General features: G+C 38.3%; 1 protein-coding gene across 4 annotated transcripts in view; it reads left to right on the forward strand.

Moving 5' to 3' along the window:
- PDE5A (phosphodiesterase 5A) overlaps positions 1-23,537 on the forward strand; it is a 47,525-nt gene extending 23,988 nt beyond the window's left edge. For 3 of the 4 annotated variants that reach the window (XM_054283810.1, XM_054283812.1, XM_054283813.1), the window contains exons 8-21: positions 1,281-1,389; positions 3,065-3,149; positions 5,876-6,051; positions 7,459-7,518; positions 10,644-10,790; positions 12,294-12,419; positions 13,595-13,689; positions 16,929-17,016; positions 18,135-18,235; positions 18,330-18,407; positions 18,764-18,827; positions 19,037-19,111; positions 19,588-19,671; positions 21,009-23,537. In XM_054283810.1, coding sequence (XP_054139785.1) covers positions 1,281-1,389; positions 3,065-3,149; positions 5,876-6,051; positions 7,459-7,518; positions 10,644-10,790; positions 12,294-12,419; positions 13,595-13,689; positions 16,929-17,016; positions 18,135-18,235; positions 18,330-18,407; positions 18,764-18,827; positions 19,037-19,111; positions 19,588-19,671; positions 21,009-21,143 — 1,423 coding nt within the window. In that variant the 3' untranslated portion in view covers positions 21,144-23,537. The remainder of the gene's footprint in view (positions 1-1,280; positions 1,390-3,064; positions 3,150-5,875; positions 6,052-7,458; positions 7,519-10,643; positions 10,791-12,293; positions 12,420-13,594; positions 13,690-16,928; positions 17,017-18,134; positions 18,236-18,329; positions 18,408-18,763; positions 18,828-19,036; positions 19,112-19,587; positions 19,672-21,008) is intronic. The other variant, XM_054283811.1, reaches the window with a different exon arrangement.
- The last annotated feature ends 402 nt before the right edge of the window (positions 23,538-23,939 follow it).

Below are 23,939 nucleotides of genomic sequence, written 5' to 3' on the forward strand. Positions count from 1 at the left end.
GAGCTGTGTTACAGTTTTAGACAGTGTTCCACCAGAAAGTCCACAGGTACAACAACCTGGTAAGATCACAGGTGAAAAAGAAAATTCCTCTCTAGTCCTCTTCTTCTCTATAAGAAGGGAGCCTTCCTCCTCATTACCCCTTTTATGGTGACTAGTTAATGGACTTAAAATATTATTTACTGCTTGCATGGGCTGTCAGGAACTTTTCTCACATCTGATAGGGAAGAGGAGTCTTGGAGGCTTAGCTGCCTATCGGATTCTTGTTCACGAGACAGCACAATGAAATGCCTAGGACTGCATTCAGTCAACCACTGCAGTTAGAACTTCTGCTATGCTTGAAGGGCACAATTTCAGGCAAGAGCAGAAATACAATGACATGGATTAGATGGGAAGTATTACTTTACATAATATAACATTTCAGGCTTGTTATGCAATCAAGGACACTGAATCAAGCTCCAAATCAGATTGTTTTTCAGAATTGTGAGGCATTGCCTTGTATGTGTGAAATAACAAAAGAGTAATTCCTGTCCTCCAGCCCTGGAACATCCTTACACCAGGAGGATAACGAAAATCGAGCCAAGTGTTGGAGGGAAACTACAGGAGCTTGATGGGAATAGGTTTATAAGTAGGGTATATGTCCTCCTTCAAGGCAGGCAAAGGGTCCAAGAGAATTAAAATACCTTAAATAAATCATGGCTAAAAAAGTGGAGATGATTGATTCTGTAAAGATGCTTTATGGCCTGATTTGGAATAGACAGTTCTATTTCAGTAACAGAACCTCCATGTGACTGTCTTTACTTTTAGAACAAATTTGAAATTAACTTAGCAGCAGAAAATTCACAAGTGACACCAGATGCACTCTCTTGAACTAATATGTGAATTTCACCCAACATTGGTTTTTCAGGAGTACCAGATTTGTGAATGCAGTTTGTTTTCAAATAGTTCTGTTCATTTCTGTATAAACCCAGCTGTTCATTCTTTATCCTTCATCTGTGTAAACTGTAGGGAATTGTTTATTTCTTCAGTTTGGTGTTCAGTGTTAATGTTGTTGAACACTAAAAAATGGTGGAAAACATGCACCAATCCATGCTGCACTTTTGTGATGACAGCTGGATTAGGATACAGGATTTGAACTCAACTCCATTATATATCTACTGGTTGTATCTATATATCCTTCTCTCATATAGGAAAGATATTCCTATTACCTGCTTAGCCTAATGAAATTACTCACTTTTATGCAAAGCACATAATAATAATAATAATAATGTTGTATCCTTCAGGGACTATGACACAAACAAAATCAATTACATGTACGCTCAGTATGTGAAGAATACGATGGAGCCGCTCAACATCCCAGATGTCTGCAAAGACAGAAGATTTCCATGGACAGTACGTAAAATAAGCTTAAGTTTGAAATTCAGAAATGTAAAATGTTTTTCTGTTTAACTTTTAAACCTTTTTTGCTTTCCTCTTATTTCTGTCAGGGTGACTCCAGTTAAAATGGTGTGAACTCAGAGTGAGTGTTGGGAGGCTCTCAGAAGTTCCTTCCTTTTTATCCTTTCCTTTCCCTTCTCATTCTGGCAAAGATGAATATTATACATGCAAGTTCTTTGCTGCAGTTGAGATGGATCAACTTCACTTTTCTCTGGGAGCTTTTGCCTAATACTTGCTCAAGTGTGAGCTGGTGATGCAGTGGATGACTGAGCACAGGGATACTGGACAGTGAGGAGGGAAGTCACTTGGCAAGGCTCAGGTTCCAGTGAGGTTTCCTTTGTGGTCATCATCAGCAAAAAGCAAATTTTTAATTACGTATTTTCCCATATTTTCAATGCACAAATTAGAAATATGTCTGCTCTTCCTGTTTAAGCCTGTTGACAAGAGGGGAGAGGAGCTACTGTGGTCCAGCAGATGGCTTTTTACCAAAATTTGTTCTGAGATACACAACAAAATGATCAGAAAAGACAGTGCTCAGTGTGATTGTTCCAGTAAGTGGAAAGGAGGGGCAGGCTCCTGGTGGGGAGCTGGGTTGTTTCCCTTTCTTTTCCTGTGCAAGGCTTCTTGGATGTTCTGGAGTGGGTTTCTCTGACAGATTGAGCAACACAGGAATTGAGTTCTCAGACTAAGCCTGTCTTATCAGCAGGACTGGAAGTACAGACAGAATCCAATGGATATACTTTATGGATTAATAACGAGATGATGATTTTGAAGACATTTAAAAATAAAATTGATACCTTGAGAATCATCCAAACAACTGTTTGTTGGAAACAGGCTGTCCAGTAGACTTAGAGTTATTTTGATTCTTTTCTTTTTCCTGGAATTCACCTTAAGTATTAAAAGAGGACTAGTGCTTTTAGAAGGAATCTGGAAATGTTTTTCAGCAACACAGACACTGCTCGTGCACTACTGCAGAAGCAGGGCAGTAGGATAAATGTTTTGAAAGCTGATGCACCCTGACATGAGGGAAATCCCAGGTGTTGCCAGTGCCCTAGAAACCTTGGCTTGCCTCTTTCTTTGGAGGACATTCAACAGCACACTTACTCACCTCATGAAAATCCTGCCAAGATACTCTCTATAGCCCTTGCACAGCAGCAGAGCTGTGCAAATATATATATAAAAAAAAGATAACCTTTTGATCAGAAATATTAGTGTGTGCCCATTTCTTTTGGTGCCACACACAATTGGAGGTCAGACCAAATGTACTGCTCAAGAACTGCCACATTATTCCCAGGGCAGTCAGAGCAGAGCTGTGCCCTTTTCTCCCCAGGTGTTTGAAAAGGAGGCATTACCTCTTTGTTCTATCCTTCCTCTTCCCAAATGAGTTCATCTCCTTCTCTTGGAGCATGGGACATGCTGCAAAGTCCCGGGAAGAGTGCAGAACGCTGACTCAGCTGTAGTAGTTTTCCTGCCTGCTGTTTGTGGGCAAACTCATTGATCACCTGGTTGCTCTTCAAAGGAAGATGTAAGCCTAGAGTAGTTGTAGAGCCCAGCTCTACAGCTTTTTCACTTCAGCCACCTGAAAAGCAGCTTTTAAAATGGTAACTGTATTTTTCTGTTTGTTTAACAGAATGACAATGCAGAAAATCTAAGTCGGAACATAAAGAGTTTGCTGTGTACACCAATAAAAAATGGGAAAAAGAATAAAGTGATAGGTAGGTATCTTAACAAAAATAACGCTGTACATTTTGTAGATAAATTTATGTGCTCCACGATAAAATCACAGCAACGTGCAATCTGAAGCCAGGAGAGAAGATCCTTAATTATCATGTTCTCAACTAGTAAGTCTGTTGCAACCATGAATATAAATTGCTCACCTAACAAGCTGCTAAAGAGTAGAAAATGAGTGTCAGCGTATGGGATCAGTAAGCCCCACAAACAGAAAATAAAATGTACTCATTCTTAGACAGGAGAATGGATCCAATTTCATCAGCTTTAAAAAAATTGACGAGTAAATATTAAGAGTTCCAAGAATGACTTTTTAATGATCTTGAAATAATTTTCTTTGAGAATGATGGCAAAACTGCATGGCCCAATTTATAGAGTAAATTTGATGTCTTTTTTGTGAAGACAGATTTAGCTTTTTAACATCTGAAGCAGTACAAGAAACCTCATCTTTATCTAATGGAGTTCTCTGAAATTTCTTTTGCTATTAGCTTCTTTCATGAGTTCTTTTATTACTTTAAATATTCCAACAATCCCTAGAAGACTAAAATGAAGACTGAACTGTAGAGCTTTAATTAGGGATATTTCACCATGCTGCGAGCTATTGATAAAACAGTTGCATCTGCTTTTTTTTTCTATTGAGATTGTCTATTGAAGTTCAAACTGAAAGTTTCAGTCAGGCCACCCATTTAGGTGGGCTTTTCAAATCTGAGTCATTCTCATCGGGAAATGTTCTTTGAAGTATTTTATGGTTTCACAACTGCTTCATGTTCAATTATTTAATAGGGCAAGGTCAAGAAGTTTTCTTTGGGATAGTACCCAGAAGTTCCTTTACAATACTACAAAGCATGTATGACTATTATTATAAGTCTGGTTTCTTTTTAAAATTATTTTTAAGATTAGGATGCCCCAAACCAGAATTTAGGAAGTGGGATGGGGGTAAGAAAAACTGTCCACATGAAACCCAAGCAAATCTTACTAGCAAGAAAGATGAAAAGAACTTTATTCTCCTGACCTGTACATTTCCCAGGTATGTGATAAAAGCTTTACAGAATCCTGCTGTGATTTTATAACTCTGTCCCAGTGAAAGACTTTGCAGTTCCTTAATTTGTAATCAATGGACCTCTCAGTACTTTGGGGAAACTTTTGAAAGAGGTTAAAGAGTTTTAAGTAATACACAGTATATTTACTGCAGTTCTCTATTTTTTAAAGAGACATTTATGTGCAAATACTGTGTCCTTTAAGAATTCATTTACTTTTGTGGCATATTCACTGTCTTAATCTTGCATCACGGTTGCTATGGAAATAATTATAATTTCATAAGCTGTACTAAACAGAAATCTGAAGGTCAGCTTCGTGGGATTTTCCTGAAGAGTTTTGTAAATCAGCTTCTTTTTTCCCAGGGAAAGTTAATCTCGTTTCTTATTTGAATGAATTCTTTTCTAATGGGATTATGTGATTCAGTGATCCATTCCTTTCAATCTCATTCCATGAAGGTTCAGAATTCTGTTTGCAATATTCAGATACCCCAATCCCTGCCATTACACTCAATGGTTACAGTCTTGGTCTCTTTAGAGGAGACTCTGATGCCAAGTTCCTCAAACAGAATACAATTTGGAAACAGGACAATGTTCCATTGTCACCAGACATCAAAACTTGTGAGGCTAACATTCTTCTAAAACCACAGTTTGTGTGTGCTGCATTTTTCCTTGGTTTTATTATCAGCTGTAACAGGGAAGATGCACACATGGTTAAGTTTTTTCAGAATTTTTAATTTGCAGCTGGGCTATCTTGGCACTTGGCCAGGAAAATGCAACTTTTTGCTCATGGCAGTGAGAAAGCATTTGGAGTCTGTTAAGACAATACTCATTGCCAAAGAAAACATATTCTTGTAATTCAGCTGCTTTAATTAATATTGTGATCTTAGCAGGTAAAACTGAGGGCGGGTGTGTTTCTGAATTTCTCCCTGCTCACAGTGGTGTCGGGGATTTAAACTGCAGCAAGGTGTGGTAGAAGCTACCTGTCAGACTTCTTCAATGACATGTGTGCAGAAAGGCCCAGAAATTCTTAACACAAAATTAACAAATGTAAATATCAGCACATTTGAACCTAAGTTGAATTGAGTCAGATGTTTCTCAAGGAGTTCAGTAGTGTTTGCAAGAGGCTGTAATTCAACCACATCTTCAAAAAAAGGTTGAGTGTACTTCAGCTTTGAACCTCATATTGGGTATTCCCTGTTTAGCTCATTTACTTGAAAAAAATCCTAGTACTGGCTCAAATGAGGAAGTGAAAACTCTGTGTACCACTGTTCTGACTTTGATAAATGTTCTTTTGGCATGGTTGCAAAAATTTAATTAGCCTCCAAAGGACAAATTGTCTTTAGGGATTATATCAATCTAGAATAGTATTAATAATAAAAGTTAGGATGAAAACGACCCTTGAATTTGACAGGACAATCAAACCTCTAAAGCCCTACATTTTTGGTTTACAAATCCTAATAAGTACTTTTGAATTTATTATGAATATATAAAATTTTAACATTTATTTTATAATACATTGAAACTGCACTCTGGGGGGAAAAAAAAGGAAAATCCTACAAAATTCCTATGTGTCACATGTTGGTGGTTTATACTGTAGGATTATCTGGCCTAAACTTAATTCCTGATGGTGATATGTTCTCTGTATTACTTCCTTTCTTTTCTGTGTCCTGACATAGGAGTTTGCCAGCTTGTGAATAAGATGGAAGACAACTCGGGGAAAATCAAGGCTTTCAACAGAAATGATGAGGAGTTTCTGGAAGCATTTGTCATTTTTTGTGGCCTGGGGATCCAGAACACACAGATGTATGAGGCTGTAGAAAGAGCCATGGCCAAGCAGATGGTGACACTAGAGGTGAGCCTAAATCTAGGTGGTCCTTAATTAGCCCCAAACAGATCCTAATGTTCCCCAGACCCTCTCTGTTCTGCATGTAAGAGCAGCTACTCCCAGGGACACTCAACAGAGATTGTTATCCCTCAGGAGAGCAGCATTTGGACTGTTGAGTTGCTCAGGAATTTTCTGCTTGTTTCTGACTCTGCCAGCAGACTCTTTATTTGGTACTGTGTCCTCACTTTACTGCTGAGATTGAGTGAGGAGCTGGAGGCTCTTGCTCTCCATGAGGCTGCACGCTGGCAGCACAGTGGGTGCGTTCTGCTGTGTAGGAAGGGAGAAATGGTTTGGCAAATTAAGGGGTTTCCTCTTCTTGTCTGAAGGTTTTGGTGATGATTTTGGCTCAGTCCTTCAGACAAAGCAGTGTGAGGAGTTAACTGCAGCATTATTGTAGGCTCTCAGCAATTTCCTCAGACTCCATCAAACCATATCAAGATGAACATCATCTGGTCACAGCCTTTAAATTGGTTCCTGTTAAGCTTCACAGCTGAAGAGGGCTTTAGTCTGAGAAACTGAATTACTCAGGGGTCATAACTTGAAGCTGAAAGTGAAAAATGTGTAGACTTTGGATCTCCTAACATCCATTATGTAAACAGAGTGTTTGCAGAGCTCCTAAAATGGGATTATGTGCCCTGTGGCCTCTAACAGAAACACTACACTTCTCAAATAAACCTGTATTAGGTCATGTTAAATAAAAAGCTTGTAAAACTATTGTCCAAATAATTTGCTTATATGGCAAATTAGCAATTCTGTCTCCAACTATAGCACTTCATAGATGCTGTAAGAAGTTCCGGATTATAGGTTAGTGTATTAAATGGGTTCTTTAAAAAAAAATAAAACTCTGTAACATTTTCATGTCGTATGTTCTCAATAGTTAAAAATCTGAGCTTTTTTTTAAAATTTAAAATTAATGTATTGTCTTTCAGACTTTTGGGCCAAGTTTCAGTTAGGGTAAAACTTTCTTTCATGTCTGAATAAACTCTTGAAAGAATTTTTGAACTCTTGAAAGAATACTATGGCTATAATGTCAGGCTCATAATAAGAGCTGCTTTGTGCATTATTTGCCTTTGAAAATGGGCCATGAAAAATTTTCAAAGAGAAAATCAGATTCTTTGCTCTTTCATAGAAGCTATTTATGTTTTCTTGGCCTAATTATCTCAAGAAGATTCTGTGCTGTGGGAGATTTGTGAAAGATGCAGATATCTCCCCATATGCATTCAGAGAGCTTCCCTAAAACTGGCTCAGGCCCTGCATGGACAGAAAATTTCATCATCAAATGCAGTGGAACGCTGGAAAGTCTGCTCTATGAAAAGTACCTTGTTATCTCATGGCTTTTTTCTCTGTACTAAGGGCTGCTTTTTCTTCCTGTAGGTTCTCTCATACCATGCTTCTGCTGCTGAGGAGGAAACGAGGGAGCTGCAGGTAACAGTGGTAATTGCATTTTTTACTATTACTTTAGAAATATTGCTTTAGTAGAACAACCAAGAGCAGTCTCGTACATAGATGTCAACCTTAAAGGGGCAGAAGCATATGTTGCAGAAATAAAAATGACATTGAAGCCCATACTGATGGGTTCCTGAGCTGAACCTCATAAAAGGGAAATATTATAGTGTCTACAGTGAGAGACAAAAGCTGGCCAGAGCACTGTGAGACCCAGACCTGTGCTAACTGATTTTTCTCAGGAGTTTGAGACAGTCACTGGTGCAATGTCAGTATCAAACTCATAATGATTAAGTATTCCAGAAGCAAAATGTTGAGAACTCTTCTTTCTGCAGCTAAGTCTGAGTGCTGTATATCTTACAGGTTTGGTACCTTTCAAATATCCCAAGTATGGCTGCAGCTTTATGGCCTTACATATAAATTCTGTATTTAATTTTTAATGCAATGATTTTAAATTTCTTTCTAGTTGCTTTTCTGTGCAGTGTCCTATTCTGCTCATGTTTAATTCTGTGTTTTGAAGCCACTGCCTAAGGAATAACTACAGCTAGGATTTCAAGTGCATTTCAAAGCACAGCATGTGCTTAGGTTCTCCAAGCCCTCAGCAGCTATTCCAGGGAAATAGCATCACCCCTGCTGCATGAAAACAAACAGGAGGGATGGAGAGGAAGGCAGGCATAGGGGACCATGAGCTGGGTAGCATGGGATGGTCTGGCCAAATGACACAACAAGGTGCGGGAATAAGGATACTTCTAGAATGGTGTCACACGGATTTTTGAACCTCAGTCCTACCACACTGCTGCTCATCAATAAAGGGCCATGACAAGACCAGAGTGCAACTCCTCTCCTAAGGTTTCCTCCTCAGGGCTTGTGATGAAACCTTTGTGGTTCCACTGTTACTGCTCGATGAAACTGGACCACAGCAAACCTAGAACTGGGGCAGTGTCCACTGGCATGGCTTAACTGTCCACAGCTTCCTAGCACAGTCCTGGCCTGTGTCAGCCACTGCTTCTAAGGTGATACCAGAGCACAAGCATGGGCCTTTTATTTGCACTCATTACATTTTTAGTTTAGTTTTTATTTTCTGCACTCATATTGTCATATAAAGATGGCCAAAATAATGTGAATTATTTTCTGGATATACCTTTTGCTTCTAAATAATCTGAACATATATACTTATCAGGCAGTTGGACTAGAAGATGGTTGTAGGGCTTTTTCAACTGGCACTATTCTATTCTATTCTTATCTGCCTTATGGAGTAGGCTGCAGTCAAATTTTTTACTTTAATCATCATTTCCAAATACTACAGAACTGTTCTATTGTATCAGTCACCTCCTTTGAGCCTGGGTACTGTCTACAACCTGTGCTTTATCATCCAAAGCAGATGAAACAAAGCAAATCTCTCTGTAGTTGCCACACATTGGTCCCACATTTTCCATTGACTTCTTTTTGCTGCCAATGTATTTACAGAAACCATAGCTCAATAAATTGAAATTAAAATAGCTGATGAACTTTCATACTGTAGAACAGGAGGCAGAAGGCTCTAGTGGCTTCATTAAGTGAAAAAGGAAATAGTTAATCTGGTTAAACAACACTATAAACTGTCATAGAGTGCAGGGTTTTTATATTTCAGCTGAAATGAAACTTACTCTTGTGGCTGTAAAAGGCAGAAGATCAAGGAAGGGAAAGATAAATTATGAATGAAGTGAGGTGTTCTTTTGAGCTCCTTCTGTGTCCTTGCAGCCCCTTTCCTCGTGAAACCCCAGCCTGCAGCTGCAGTTTTTCAAAATTATGTCAGTAGCTTTGCTGAACAGTTGCATTATTTACCACTGAGCATGCAGGCCTTTCATGTGCTCACAGCTGAAATCCCACATGAATCCAAACAGGGACATAAAATTAGTGGCAGAAGAAATGTGCAAAAAGGGTGCATTTTTTTCCCTGTGTCGATACTCTTTTTCATAATCTTCTGTGACTTCCTGATTCTGACACACAAGGGAGAGGGCAGTGAACTGAAATGGAACAGAGGCTGGCAGACACAATTCCACGGATTTGCATGTTACATGTACTAATGTTGTAGATTATGACAAATGCTTCCTTTTCAGTTCCTCACCTTCTGGGACACAGCTGCCCACACTGGAGAAATGTTTTCCCCCAGAATTACAAAGAGAAAGATAAACACAAAGGTTTATTTCCTTCACCATTTCAGATTTACCTGATTTTCTTTGGACCACACTCATACTGAGGTGAAATAGCTCTACAGCAGTAGCACTGAGAACCCCACCTTTTATTCTACTGCAGAAAATGATACTACATTTTGTTCTATAGTATAAGATTTAGCATTTATTTTGTTAGTATGAGAGTTAATATAAGACTTAGCATAATCTCAACCTGGTATTTTGAAGGGAAACAGATATAAATACTCAGTATTTTGCAACTAGAAGTGGGATGTAATACATGGAGATATTACCGACAATGAAAAACTCGGATTTAAAAATATGCAGGATAGCAGGTATATTGTGTACCTTGTAGTTTCAAATTTCACATTGAAGGTTTATGGTTGTATGCAAACTGCACCAAAACCGCTGACCACAGGTTTTAAAGATTACTGATCACAAATGAACTCTCATTTTTTAGGTTTCTAGCCCTGAGAAAGCCCTGCCAGTGGATGTGTTCTGACTCCCATCATGCTGAATGTGGATTCTGTTAGCAAAACTGTTTTACTGACATCTCTTTCCTCACCATTTTTAGAAAAATGCCAACAGTTACGGATTTGTCTGTCTGCGTATCCATAAAAACAAACATGTAACTCCACTGCCTTATTTTCTCCTTCTCCCAATTTCATCAATACTTTTGGTTACAATTTGCCTCTGGTGATTTAGACAACCAGACTGACCAGGTAATTCTACCCTTGTTTTCCTGATCTATGGAAAAGTGCTTGTTAAATCCAAGGTAATGTTAAACAAGGGAGGCATGGAGAAGTAAATGTGAAGCAATCCTCAGTTTTCAGTATCACATGAAGGTAAAATTGAGTGTCTCTTTTTAATTAGTCTGTTGAAGAAGCAGGTATTTGTTCTGCTCTCTGCCCTAGCACTAAGCTGTGTTCTCTCATTCTTCTCCAGGCTGCTGTAGTGCCATCTGCACAAACTCTCAACCTGACTGACTTCTACTTCAGCGACTTTGAGCTGTCAGACTTTGAAACAACACTATGCACAATTCGAATGTTCACAGACCTCAACCTGGTGCAAAATTTCCAAATGAAACACGAGGTACGGTTGCTGCCAAATACAGGCCCACAGAAAGAGGCACCTTAATTATTAGGAATTCAGAGTAATGAGATGATCTCACTGTAAATAGAATTGGACATGTGTATTAAGGAGTAATTAGCAAACCAGGAAGGCATATGAAGAATTGGGGTCTGTCCTGAGATTGGTTTTACTGAAGGATAAATCATTTTACAGTCTATGATTAATGGACTGGAAAACAGAATACTGAGGAGAGAGAGGATAGCAACTTCTCAGGAAGTGAAAAACTCTTACAAAGAGGACAATAACATTGTTCACTATGTCCATATGAGGTAGTAATTATCTTAGTCTTTCCCTACAAAATAACAGATTACAGATTAGGAGGAATTTCATGGATATGGAGATAGTAAAGATTGAAGCAGATGATAACATAGATGGGCTGTGAGAATTTCCCTAAAGGTTTTTACCAACACATCTGTCAAAGGTGATCAAGACAAGTAAAATAGAAAAATCTCTTCAGTCTCTTCCACTCAGTGCACACAACATCTATTTGTAGAAATCTTCATTTCTAAATACCTTATTTTTGCTTTATAACATTTTCAACAAACCCATCAAAATTTATATCAAAATGCAAGATCAATTTGTAGGGCTTCATAGGCCCTACAACATTTCTTTAACATTAGTTAAAGAAAGCATATATTTATTGTCTAGATCAGCAGTTTATAGACCAATTTAGATTAGTAGTGTCCAAGGGCCAAAAGTGCTGTATTATCCAATCTGATCCCTTGAACGTCCTAGTACTTAGCTTCACCTCTGTACTAAGGTGAACAACCTTAATCCCAATATCAAATTACTACCTGACCTTCATACTGTCACTTCCTTACAAAAAAAAGGTAGGAAGAAAGTGTGTGTATATGTGTGTGTGTGTGTATATATATATATATATATATATATATATAAAATTATATAACCCATAATTTCTGATACTGTTGAATAAAACATCCAGGACATGCTTTCCTCCAGCATAAAAAAGAAAATACCCTGCAATGTAGTAATCTTTCTATCATACTTATTTGCTTTCCAAAGTCCAGTTCTGCTTGGGTTTTGGCAAACTGATAGGAGGGAAAAGCTGTCTGTTTATTTTCAAAACAGATCTTAAGAAGATTCAATAACTAAATAAATTTTCTCCATCAAATATGTCACGATAATCAAGGATTTTTTCTCCCAGGTATCTCAACATACAGTTTCTGAATTAACAGCAGTGCTTCTGACATTAACATTTAGCCCTTAGCAATAAAACCCCAAACCCACAAGTATGACACACTCAAACAGGTGCTGTACTAGCGGGTGTAAGCCTGTTCTTATCAACGTTCACAGTTACAAGCGTGTTACAGTTGAACTTGAAATTGAGTTAAATGGATTTATTTTTTTTTTAGTAAGAGAGTTTTCAAGTGGGATTAAGAAAGTTTGAATGTATTAGAAATCTGTTCTTATGAAAACACATTTATGTGATGCTGTTTCTTAAAGGTTCTCTGCAGGTGGATTTTAAGTGTGAAGAAAAACTATCGGAAAAATGTTGCTTATCACAACTGGAGACATGCCTTCAACACAGCACAGTGCATGTTTGCTGCTCTGAAATCTGGGAAAATTCAGGTACATTTCCAGTTCCTCTATTAAGACAAATTCTCTAATGATGCACAGCTCTGACTGTCAGGTCAGTAAGATGTTCATCATTCCATGGTATTGTCAGTGGAATCTTCTGCTGAAGACTTCTGGCTATGAGGGCTTGGTTTGTGAAACTGCTGCTGTGGTTTTTGGTTCCCTGTTTCAGTTAAATCCTCTGGAAGCGGTTATTGGGATGTTCCCAACGGGAATATCTCTAATAAGGCATGTACATGGTTATGTCCTTTTAAAGTTAATGCTTATGCTACAAGCAAGTCAAAAAAGTAGAGAGAAAAAAGGCTGACCCATTTTCAGGATGTTTCCTTAAAATTTTCAACAGGAATTTTTAAAGTTCAAATGCAAAGCTGAGTACAGCTTTAGATACATAACAGTACATAAAAACATAGAAAAAAATATTTAAATGGTCCTTCCAAAGCTTTTGAACAAATTTTCAACCTTTCACTTAAAAAGACACCTAATAATTTAAAAAACAATGTAATCGTTCTGATTAGGGCTACATGATTCTCTAAATAAATAAAATACTGATTCTAAATTCTTGCAAAACAGGCTATATGTTTTGGTTTTATATTCTTTTAGGAAACAGAATGTTTCTGTTCATTCTGAATAAACATGTCTTTAATACATTTGTATGTCAAAATCCAATACCAGTAAGGAAGAGGCTTTTCTTTCCTCTACAAACTTTATCTCACTAATGAAAATGACAAAAGGTGCTGAAAGAGACCAAGGCAAGGACATCCATCTTCCCTCCCTGTTGGAATGCATGTGGTAGTTTAGCTCTGTGTGCGGTCCAGCAATCTCTGATGATCCTGATAGTTTGCCTGCTATTTTTGGAATCCTGACAGTCTCCACTGCAATTTCCATAAATTGTTTATTCTTAACTACACTGAATTCACTCCCTGCTGATTCTCATGTCCTAGATTCTGGAGTCTGAACACCATTGAACATAATTCAATTTTTTTCTAGTTTGAGGGGAAAGGCAAGCACTGGGAGATGCATCTTCCTAGCAGAAACATAAAATCAATCATTTCCAAACTGAGTTGTCTTTTGTGTACTAAGAGCAGTTCTCATTATTCAGAAAGCAGATGTAAAACACATTGTAGTAAATAAATCCACAACTCACTTGTGGCATTACTTTTTGCATATAGAGCAAACTGACTGACTTAGAAACGCTGGCTTTGCTGATAGCAACTCTGAGCCACGATCTGGATCACAGGGGAGTGAACAACTCTTACATACAAAGGTAAGTGGGTCTGAGAGAAGTTAAATAAAAACAAGTGAGTGAACAAACACAAGCACGGAGCTAAATTAGGTACGCCCTGACAGCTTTGATGCTGTGGGGCTGTGCAAAGGAGCAGTAAGCGTAAGAACAGGCAGAACCATTCACAACTTCTTTGAAGTAGATGCACCGCCTCTGTTGCTGACTAACCATGATGGCAGATTAAGTGAACTCTTTGCTGTGCAGGGACAACGTTTTCCTGCTCCCAAAGTCCCCTCCCTGATTTCCCATCAAGTGACAGCAAAAGGCTGCAGCTTCCAAGTGGCAGTGTGTAGGAAACGTGCAGCTTTTCAGATCACTCCCTGCCCTACTCAGCTGCTCACTTCTTGTCCAGGCCCACACAGCACTGAGGTCTGCACCCCTCTGGTACAGAGGGGTCTCCCCATTGTTTTGAACTCAGATTGTTTTACTCTTGGTTTAGCCAGGTTTTTCCAGAATTCTAAGTTGTTTAGAATAAGTGACATAGTTAAAATCACATTAAAAATGTATGGTTGTTTTGCATTGATTGTGGGTTATCTGTACTCTTTAACTTTGATCCAATCTGGAATTACAGAAAGGCCTTTACAATACAAAAAGGCAAAATATATTTAAAACACTGAAAAAATATTTTTACTAAACAAAATATTTTGGCTTAAAATTATCAGAATGAAATATCAGAACAAGACTAAAATTTTCCCCATATTTTCATTTTTAACTAAAGCTACTTAAAATTTATTAGTAGTTTGAAATCTGCCCAACCAAGTGAATTTGGTATCACTTCAAATAACAACATATGAGTCTTCAGCTGATTTCAAGTGTGGCTTAAGGTGATTCCTGTGATATGGCAGTGTGTCCTGGGAAAGAGATGGGCAAAAGATACCCAGAAATGTGCATCATCTTCTGGCAGAGCTGGAGAATGGTCTTGAAGTGACCTGTGAAGAAGTGGTCTGCCATTCTCGCTATGTGTAAAGTACGATCGTAAGGGAGGAAAAACTTGTTTAGGTACAGAATACTGAAAGGCAGAAAAAAAGTAAGCTGAAGCAGAACTCTTGCATTTCAGATGTATGTGTTTGGAGTAACACTGACTGATATGTAAAGGAAAAAAAACCAAACTCCACAACATTAGAATAGTGATCTTTTTCTAGCTTGGTAATAGAGGATTCCAGCAGTAACTGTAGCCTCACAGCGATTGGAACTAGTTAGCTATTTTTTGCTTTATTTATTTAAAAATAAATTTCCTGGAAGACATCTGGAGATGCGTCATCTCCTCTCAAAAATGTCCTGGGAAAGTGTCATAGACAGCAAAATCTAACATTTACACATGCTGTAAAGCTGAGATGGCTATAGCTTAATAATTCCTTTCTCAACAGCAAGTTCCATGATTTTTTTTTTAAACCTAAATACAAAAGTTATTGCTAGGAACAGATCCCTTTGTTTTTTCCTTTGAAGCAGGGAGGGTGGATATTCAGTGTGTGATTTTTTTTCTTAAGCAGGAGAGTTTCAAAAATTGAAATGGTCCTGGCAGTAGAAGTTACAGAAAGGAAACTGCTTGAAAGCCTTTTGGTATTTATGCAGGGGGGTTATTTTCTTTTTGATCCAATCCCACATGCAGAGTAGGAAGCACAGAAAGTGCATAACCAAACCCCTATGCTCAGAAAGCCACGGTGTCCTTTGGCCTGGAGTGGGGGTTTGACTGAAGTGCCTCTACAGAAGTCAGCTGAATTTATTTCCAGCCCCAGTTAGGGTCTGCGAGTACTAAGCAAGCTCTAGCTTGGAGCAATACTTGGGAAGATAACCTAAGAGATTTCTCACATATTTCTCTCTCCAGTCAGGATGAACTCTGGGACACAGAATATGCATCCCACTTCATTCAGTGGGAATTTCACCCAGCATGTGTTGGCACCATCCTGTGGTTTGTTTCCTTAAAGAAACACAAGAGTACATTTGCTCTACGCCCCTTTTGTGGTGGTCTCAGAGGAGGTGCTGGGCAGCCAGCCCATATTCCTCAGGGGCTTGCATCCTTTAATCTTCCTTTCTGGGGTTTTGTTTGTCTTTCCATCTTTCTCTCCGCATTTTTGTGCTTCTTAAATCCCCAGAGTCTTCTCTTATGACTTTTATTTGAGCCTCTGTGCACTCACTCACACAGGGGCCCAATCCTGCAGCCATTAAGTCTTGTGAATGGTCTTTAACCATACAGAAAATCTCATGGAATTATATGCAAAAAGAGCTACTGACATGATTAAACATTTGTAAATCAGATTATAGTTGGAGTAATAGATCCAGGATCATCAGCAAAATAGACTTCCAAAAAAATCCAGATTGAGTTGAAGAGACTACATGAGCAATGTGGGACCAAGGGTTGAAAATTAAGACAGAGCAGCAAAAACCAAGAACTGTATTATGCAACAAGGAACAGGGAGAAATTGGAAATCCTCAAGAGAGGAGTTTCTCTATTTTGACTAAAGCTACTCAAATGCTACTCAAATGCTACTCAGTTTAGAAAATAGAATTTGCTATTTTAGATGCTGTTAAGTTTTGCACTAAGGTATTTTTAAGTTCTGTACCTACACAATTTGGTTTCCCGCTGGATTTTTTTCACTGCCTGTAGAACAGTCAGCATCACTGTTGGCCTCTAAGCAGTTTCCCTTTTGGATTTTACCCTGGGCAAAGGGTAGGTAACAATGTTGCAGTAGTTTGGTCATGACAACAGTGGTGATGAAACACCAGTATAGTTACTAACACAAGGAAATTACTTGATCAACATTTTGGGCCCAGCACCATATTGCACTGAGGTCTGCAGGAATTTTTCCAGTGGTATCAGTGGGTTTCCTATTAGGTTTGCATATTACTTACAAGCTCAGCAGCTGAGCTGACTAAATATGACAGGTGGGTGAAGAACATTTGGTTTAAGAATATTTAAGAACATGTTGCAGAAACCAAAAATGTCTCCTAAACTGTGCTTGTGAATGAACTCTTCGTGTTGCCTTTGCTTTCTATAGAGGAACTTTCACTCCTTATGTAACCTTTTATTACATTGTCGCTCCTCGCATGCAGCTGGTCTCTACAGGTAGAGAAGGCAGAACACCAGAGCTGTAAGTGCTCTGACAAAGGAACAGCATTATCTTTTTATCCATATTCCTACAAGGTGAATGTTAAAAGGGAAGTTTTATCTGGATCACTAGTATGTTTGTCTAATTTGACTTCTCCATCTCTTTCCTCCTCAGAAGCGAACATCCACTGGCTCAGCTGTATTGCCACTCAATCATGGAGCATCATCATTTTGATCAATGCCTTATGATCCTGAATAGTCCAGTGAGTGCCACGTTGCTGTGTATGCTGAAGGAAACTATTTTACTTTCTATTTTTAGCTTCTGGATAGAATCCCACCCTTATATGTTCTAAAGTGCTCTTTATTCCTTTTTGGGTAAAGAAAGCAAATGCAGCAACAGGGAAATCACAGTTCTGTTGCTGAGTGCTACCAAAGCCTTCCAAGTGCTGCCTGATAAGGGAAGCCTTGCTAACATCCTTCTGAGTACCTGCTTCCTTGCACCAAAGGAAACAAAAGGCTTTGTGCCATTTTCAGGACCTCTTAGGAACCATCAAACAAACCCCAGTCCTTCTTCTCGTTTCAAAAACATTCCAGCCTACACATACACAAAGCAGCCCTGATGAGACCAAACCAAACACTGCTTGTGTTGACATTCCAAAGTGAAGCCAAACCTAAGTTTAGTAAATATGCAAATAATACTACATTCTTCTTGTTAGATGCTGTTAACTAATTCTCAGGACCAGTTATTTAGCATTCACAATCCTTCCAAAGGACTGCTCCTTCTGTGTCACAGGTTGTGGTACTTCTGGCATCCTTTGTAGTATAGAGATCCTTTCCTATTCAGGTAGGCAAATATGGAAAAACAATTGAGGTGAGTTCCATTTCACCTGCTCCGTACTGCTTTGGTTTAGTAGGGGGCTGTTGAGTTCATACTTTTACTTAATAACTTATTTATGCTGCTTCATAAAAGGAAAATATTTTCATTTACTAGAGGTGTATGGGCAGGTATGGGAATAATTCCTCTGCTTCAGGGAGGGGAAGGATGAGGAAAGAGAAGCTGTGATACAGCCAGTGACAAATTTAATTTTAATGAATAAAATGGACTTAAAGGCTTTGATGTTGCTCTGCTTGCAGTTTCATTTTGTAATAGTCAGTGATGATGAGTGATGATGTTGCTGCTGTGCAGCTTTCTGCTATTACTTGGGAAGACTGTAAGTTTTATTTTTAAACTAGGCAATCTTCAAGAGGAAGGAGGGTAAAAGAATGACCTCAGATATCAGCAAGTAACTCATAATGATTTGGTGACTTAGAGATATTTAAGCAAACTGGTGTGCTGTTGCCCTTTTTACTGATAGCAATGGTTTTGGGTTTTTTTGTAAAGGGAAATCAGATTCTCAGCAGCCTTTCCATTGAAGAATACAAGGCTACACTGAAAATGATAAAACAAGCCATTCTTGCCACAGACCTGGCACTCTACATCAAGTAAGTCAGAAGAAACTTTGGCTGAATAATCACTGCTGGATATTAGCATCATGTCAGTGTCCTGCAAAATCTTTTGCTTTAACTTCTTTTTAAGGAGGAGAGGAGAATTTTTTGAACTTCTAAGGAAGAAGCAGTTTAATATGGAAGATCCCTCACAAAAGGAGCTATTTCTGTAAGTAAAAGCAGAATAATCATGAAATCAGTTAATATTACCGGGTAGCCAATTTCCCATGCCATGTTGCTGTGAACTTGATTAAACCTAGCAGGTCTTTTTGCCCTGGGCCTGTACAAGCTGGCATTGGCACACAGATCACTGAACTCCCTGGGTCTGAACTACTAAGTGTGCAACCTGTATAAGAAACTTTGTTAAATAGCATGTGGCGTTAGATCTGTAACTTTGCTCTAATTTCACTTGTTTTCTGACTTGATGTTCCTTGGAATTCTATATTCTATTTTACCAGTCACTTGACTTGGTGGCTACATACATTTCACAGAGAGTAATTTATCCCTTTCTTTCTTGTTCTGCAGAGCAATGCTGATGACTGCTTGTGACTTATCAGCCATAACCAAACCATGGCCAGTTCAGCAACGGGTATGTGTTTAATTTTTAAGGTTTCCTAAATGCAAACTGCATTAAAGTTTGTTTCCTCCACCCAGTCCTTACTGCAAAGGCAGTGGTGGAATCCTGAACTGGAGTCTCATGATGTGTGTGGGGGCTAATATGATAGGAGAGATAGGAACTACTTGTTTGTAGGTAGCAAACAAACTTTTACAGCTCTCAATGAGTGAAATCTCTTACAGATTGCTGAGCTTGTGGCTACTGAGTTCTTTGATCAAGGAGATAAAGAGCGGAAGGAACTCAACATAGAACCCACAGTAAGTGGCACCTCTTGCTCAATGTGTTTTGGAAACAGCACTTAAAATTTCTCCCACTGACCACCCTGCAGGACTGGCTCCTTCCCTGGCCTCCTAGAAGCCAGTTTTGTTCTGTGGTTCCAAAACACCAATAGTGTGTCATTATTTCTGAACCAGAAGAACAGACAGGATTATTGCCTTTAAGTCAGTATTACTAACTGGCTAGGAAATGCATTCCTAAATTGGTACCTATATGTAACTATCCAAACCCAGTAAGTTTGCCTGGATATTTGGGCTCTGTCAAACCAAAGCCAGTCTCCTGAGGGAAGTCATGCAGTCCAATTCCCTTCCTTCTAACACCTGTAATGACACTCCACTGTGCTGAGCTTGCTGTGCTCTTTAAGGTGCTGCTGTTTAATTCCAGACTCTCTTTGGTTTTGGTTGGGTTTTATATTGAATGCATTTAAACACAGAACTTGTTCTCTTATTATCTGCAGGATCTAATGAACAGAGAGAAGAAAAACAAAATTCCCAGCATGCAGGTTGGATTCATAGATGCTGTTTGTTTGCAGCTGTATGAGGTATGGTGCCTAAGGAAGAACAGAAAATATCTGAAACCAGAGCTGCTCACTGGTAGACATAGATTTACCATTAGAATAAAAATCAAATTAAAAACTAGCCCCTTAGTTAGAAAATATTTTTTATATTACACATGGTTCATTATTCTGTTGAAGAAATTACTATTTTAGTATTTATAATTTGTCTGATTAATATGTTTTGTCACAATTTTTTTAAACCTAGTTAAAATGCTGTGCTCTCTGCAATTGATGTTATGTCCTTGGGTTATATTCTGGATTATCAGGGAAAGTCACAAAACTAATGCTTTGACCTCTAGGGAAAGAATGGTATCCAGGTAGTGCATTGATAGAAAGTGTTTACAAGTTTTTAAGAATTCAGAATTTGTTATACAAAAGGTGATATGCTATGTATAGGAAATTGACCCAATTTTACCAATTTTAACACTTCCCAACCCATTCAGTTCTTTCTCTCTCATCACACACCAAAGCATTGCATGAGATAATCCACTGAAATGCTTTTTTGTCCTGGTCACAAACTGTATGAGAAGCTGCTTGGTCAAATACAGTGTGAAAAACAACATAATGATTTCTGGGGTTTTTTTAACCCAGTACAACATTGGAGCAAAGGTCTGTTTATTTGACCTGTACCGAGTATTTTAGAGAAACTAAGGTGAGAAAAAGAAAGGAGGTGAACAGAAAACCGAATACTTAAGAACCTTCCAGTGCAAGGAACAGGATGATTACTTGAATTTTTTCCTCTGACACAATTAGCTTTTCTGAAAAGAACACACATTCACCAGTTCAAAGGAAACAGGGATAGAGAAAGGGAGCTACTAGCTGCTGTCCCTGAAAATCAAGTGCTTCTGTGCTGTAGAAAATGTCAGGAAACAAAGGCAGCCTTTGCTTTGAAGCCTCAGAAAACTGTCTCCAGGAGGAGGTAGGCCATTGAAACATGACTGAGTGTCTCTGCAAAGATACAGATTGGACAAACAGAAAACTTTAACAGAACACCTGAGCAGACTTGAATGCCCACAGTTCTAGAGCCTGAACATCTATATTTCTTCCTACTAGAGGAGAGCTTTACCTTTCTATTTATGAAAAGATCAGAAAAATTGGAATCATTTACTCTAAAATGTGCACTGCTGCTTATATCTACAGTTACCAAGTGATCCTAGTCCAAACTGTACCCAGCTCTTGTGTTAACTAACCAGTGCATTTAATGATCTACAAGTCTTCCTCTAAGTTCAGAAATCTGAAAAAAATATGAGATGTGTTTCATTCTCCATTTTTAAATTAAAAATTGAATACAATTTGTTTTCCACGTTTTCAATGCATTTCAGGCCCTAACACACGTGTCAGAGGCCTGCTCCCCTTTGCTGGATGGCTGCAGAAAAAACAGGCAGAAATGGCAAGCCTTGGCTGAGCAGCAAGAGAACCTGATTAATGGAGAAAGCAACCAAGGCAAACGGAACTGATGTGCTGATTTCACCACCATAAGCTCAAGTTCACGTAGGAAACACAGTAATAAGAGAGTACTGCATTTTGCTAAACACTGTATGAATTTGGCTTATGTTTTGCCACTGCTGTATTATTTTTTCCACATTTCAAGATATAGCATGACTGTGTAGATGCCAAGATTATCTGAAGACAATATGTTTCTCTTCTTACATCTGACTGAGATGGAAGACGACCTGCAGGGGTGGATTTTGCTACCCCAGCCCACAAGAAGGTACTGGTGCAGGCACTGACTGTGCCCGAGAGCCTGTTGCTTTACAGATGTACATAGTTGTTTAGTGATCATGTTGTGGCCAGTATCTGAAAGACTACTGCATTTTGCACCTTTTCTCTCCCTCCTCCCATCTTGCTGTTTTATATTATAAAAATATTGAGCAGTCTTGCCTGGTCTATTTCCAGAGGTTCAGAGGAAAGACTGAGACTCACTCTGGGGAGCCTATTCCAAACAAACTATTGCTAACCTCTCTCAGACAGCAGAACTGGGCTCTGAGGTGAAAAACCCCCAAATCTGTGCACCCAGTAGAGTTTGGTTTTTTTCCATATTAGATGGATATCTTAGCAAATGTGTTATTGCAGCTGAAGAAATGTCTAAGACCCCTGTGAATGACTAGGCAGCCAGAGTCTCAGGTGTGGTAGAGGTGTCCCAGCTCTCCATGCCCAATGGGAACTTCTTGAAGACAGATGAAATATCCCAACATAATTGACAGGCTGCCATGGAAAGCTGCAAGAAGCACACAGAGAAATGGAAACAAAGCAGGATTGGTTTTGTACGCTGGTTTTAACTTCATTTGGGAGTTGATTTTAACATCATCTAACCAACAGACTGGATCACAGGCAGAAGAGAATGACTGCAAGAGGTGAAAAGCTGAATCAGAATGATGCAGGAAGGGCACACTCCTGGTGACCACCAATGACTGATTCTTCAGGCCAGTGTTACTATGAAATGGCTGTGACCACTTTGAAGAAAGTTTTATGTTAACATCTCTTAAAAATCATTTTAACATTAGTTTAGAATGATTAATCATAGTGTCTCGAAGAAATAGAAAAATAATAATACCAAAAGCAAAAATGGCCAAGAGTGCTATTTGCCATTTGTATGTGAGGCATTAATGTTCTGTAAAGTAAGAAATCAATTAACTTGCACTAGTAAAATATAAAATTGGTGCATTATCTAAGTGAAGATAATTAATAGAAATGGTTTTGAATTGGAAACAATTATAGAAAATATACACATTGGACAAATTCCAAAAGAGGAATACAAGGAGGGTACTATTATTTAGATGGACAGGATAAGGAGATACATGCCAGTAGTCTAAAATGCATTAGCAGCACACATAACTTTGGCTGCACAGAGACACACAAAATGTTCCAGTTTTTTAATCTGTAATCATTATTTTTTAGTTAAAATCATCATTTGGCAAAAGCAGCACATTTGGCACTGGACTTTTAAGTGTGGGAATTTAGTTCTATCACAATATTCCAGGAAATTCTAGTTAGAAACTGCAATAAATTCTTCTTCCCAGGAGATTGTCAACCCAAGTTGTAAGATCTGGTCAAAAAGGGAAAACTCACCCTTTCAATTTCTTCATTTAGACAAACAATGCCAGAAGCTAAGAAAAGATGAAGCAAATGTTTCAAAATGTTTGATGATACTAAGTTAGAGTTGATATTTTTTTTAATATAGAAAAGGTATTCTGACAGTCAGCAATATTTCTGACACACTAAATTATTTGTCACTGATTAAGTCCTATCTCAGACTTGTCTAGTGAGGACCAATAATAAATGATTGCACTGTGAATTTGAAAACATTTCAGTACAGAAGTACTTCTCCTTATTCTGTCCCAACAAATTAAAAAAAAAAAAGGATGGATTGCAACACTCACTCAGAATTCCAGGACTGCTGTTTTGCAGTACTCTGTATATGTATTTCTGTGCATACACAGTATGCAGGTGACAGCAGCCTGGCCCTGCCAACACACGCCCCTCCATCCCCCAAAAAGGTTTTAGGTACTTCTGGATAAATAGAAAACTTTGCTTCAGGATTTGCATAGCCCTTGTATAGTCTTTTTCTTGAGTGCTTGAGATACTGAAATATAATTATTATACTGAAGGGATACATATTTAATATAAATAGGAATAAAATATATGTATATAAAGGTGTATTCTTGCTGTTGGTTTGGACTTGTAACTCATGGTGACAACACAGCAGATAACTATGATGATATCACAGTGTAGTGATGTAACTTTGACATGAATATTCCAGTATTTCCTTGCTATATTTTGTGTTCAGTAAAGCTTTATTATAACTAAATTTATAAATGCTATGAAGGAGTGCTGGATTCATACCTTTGACTTGAAAAGAAGGGCATGATGTTACATTTTTTTTAAAGGTTCACTTAAAATGAACAGTTATACAGTATGTGCATATATTTAATTATATATCTGTACACATTTATCCCATAGAATCTTTCCCACCATAAATGTTGGAACACACATATAAATACAGTTCCTAGTAAATAAACATTTAAATATCATAACACACCTGTATCTGTATATATTTAAACAAAACCAAAGCCTTTAAACTACTGGTTTAAGTACCTTAAAAGCATAGAGTGCTGTATTTCATGAGATTCAAAGCCTTTACATAGTGTTTTATTCTGCCTGAAGGCAAAATCCAAGTGTGTCATGGCTTTGTGTGACTCAATTGCAGAAACTGCTCCCTCCTTTCATAATGTAGATAGGGGACAATATGGGAA

Source organism: Melozone crissalis, unplaced genomic scaffold (genome assembly GCF_028551555.1).
Source record: "Melozone crissalis strain CALT ecotype California unplaced genomic scaffold, PUWL_Pcris_2 ptg000039l_1, whole genome shotgun sequence".
Taxonomy (NCBI): domain Eukaryota; kingdom Metazoa; phylum Chordata; class Aves; order Passeriformes; family Passerellidae; genus Melozone; species Melozone crissalis.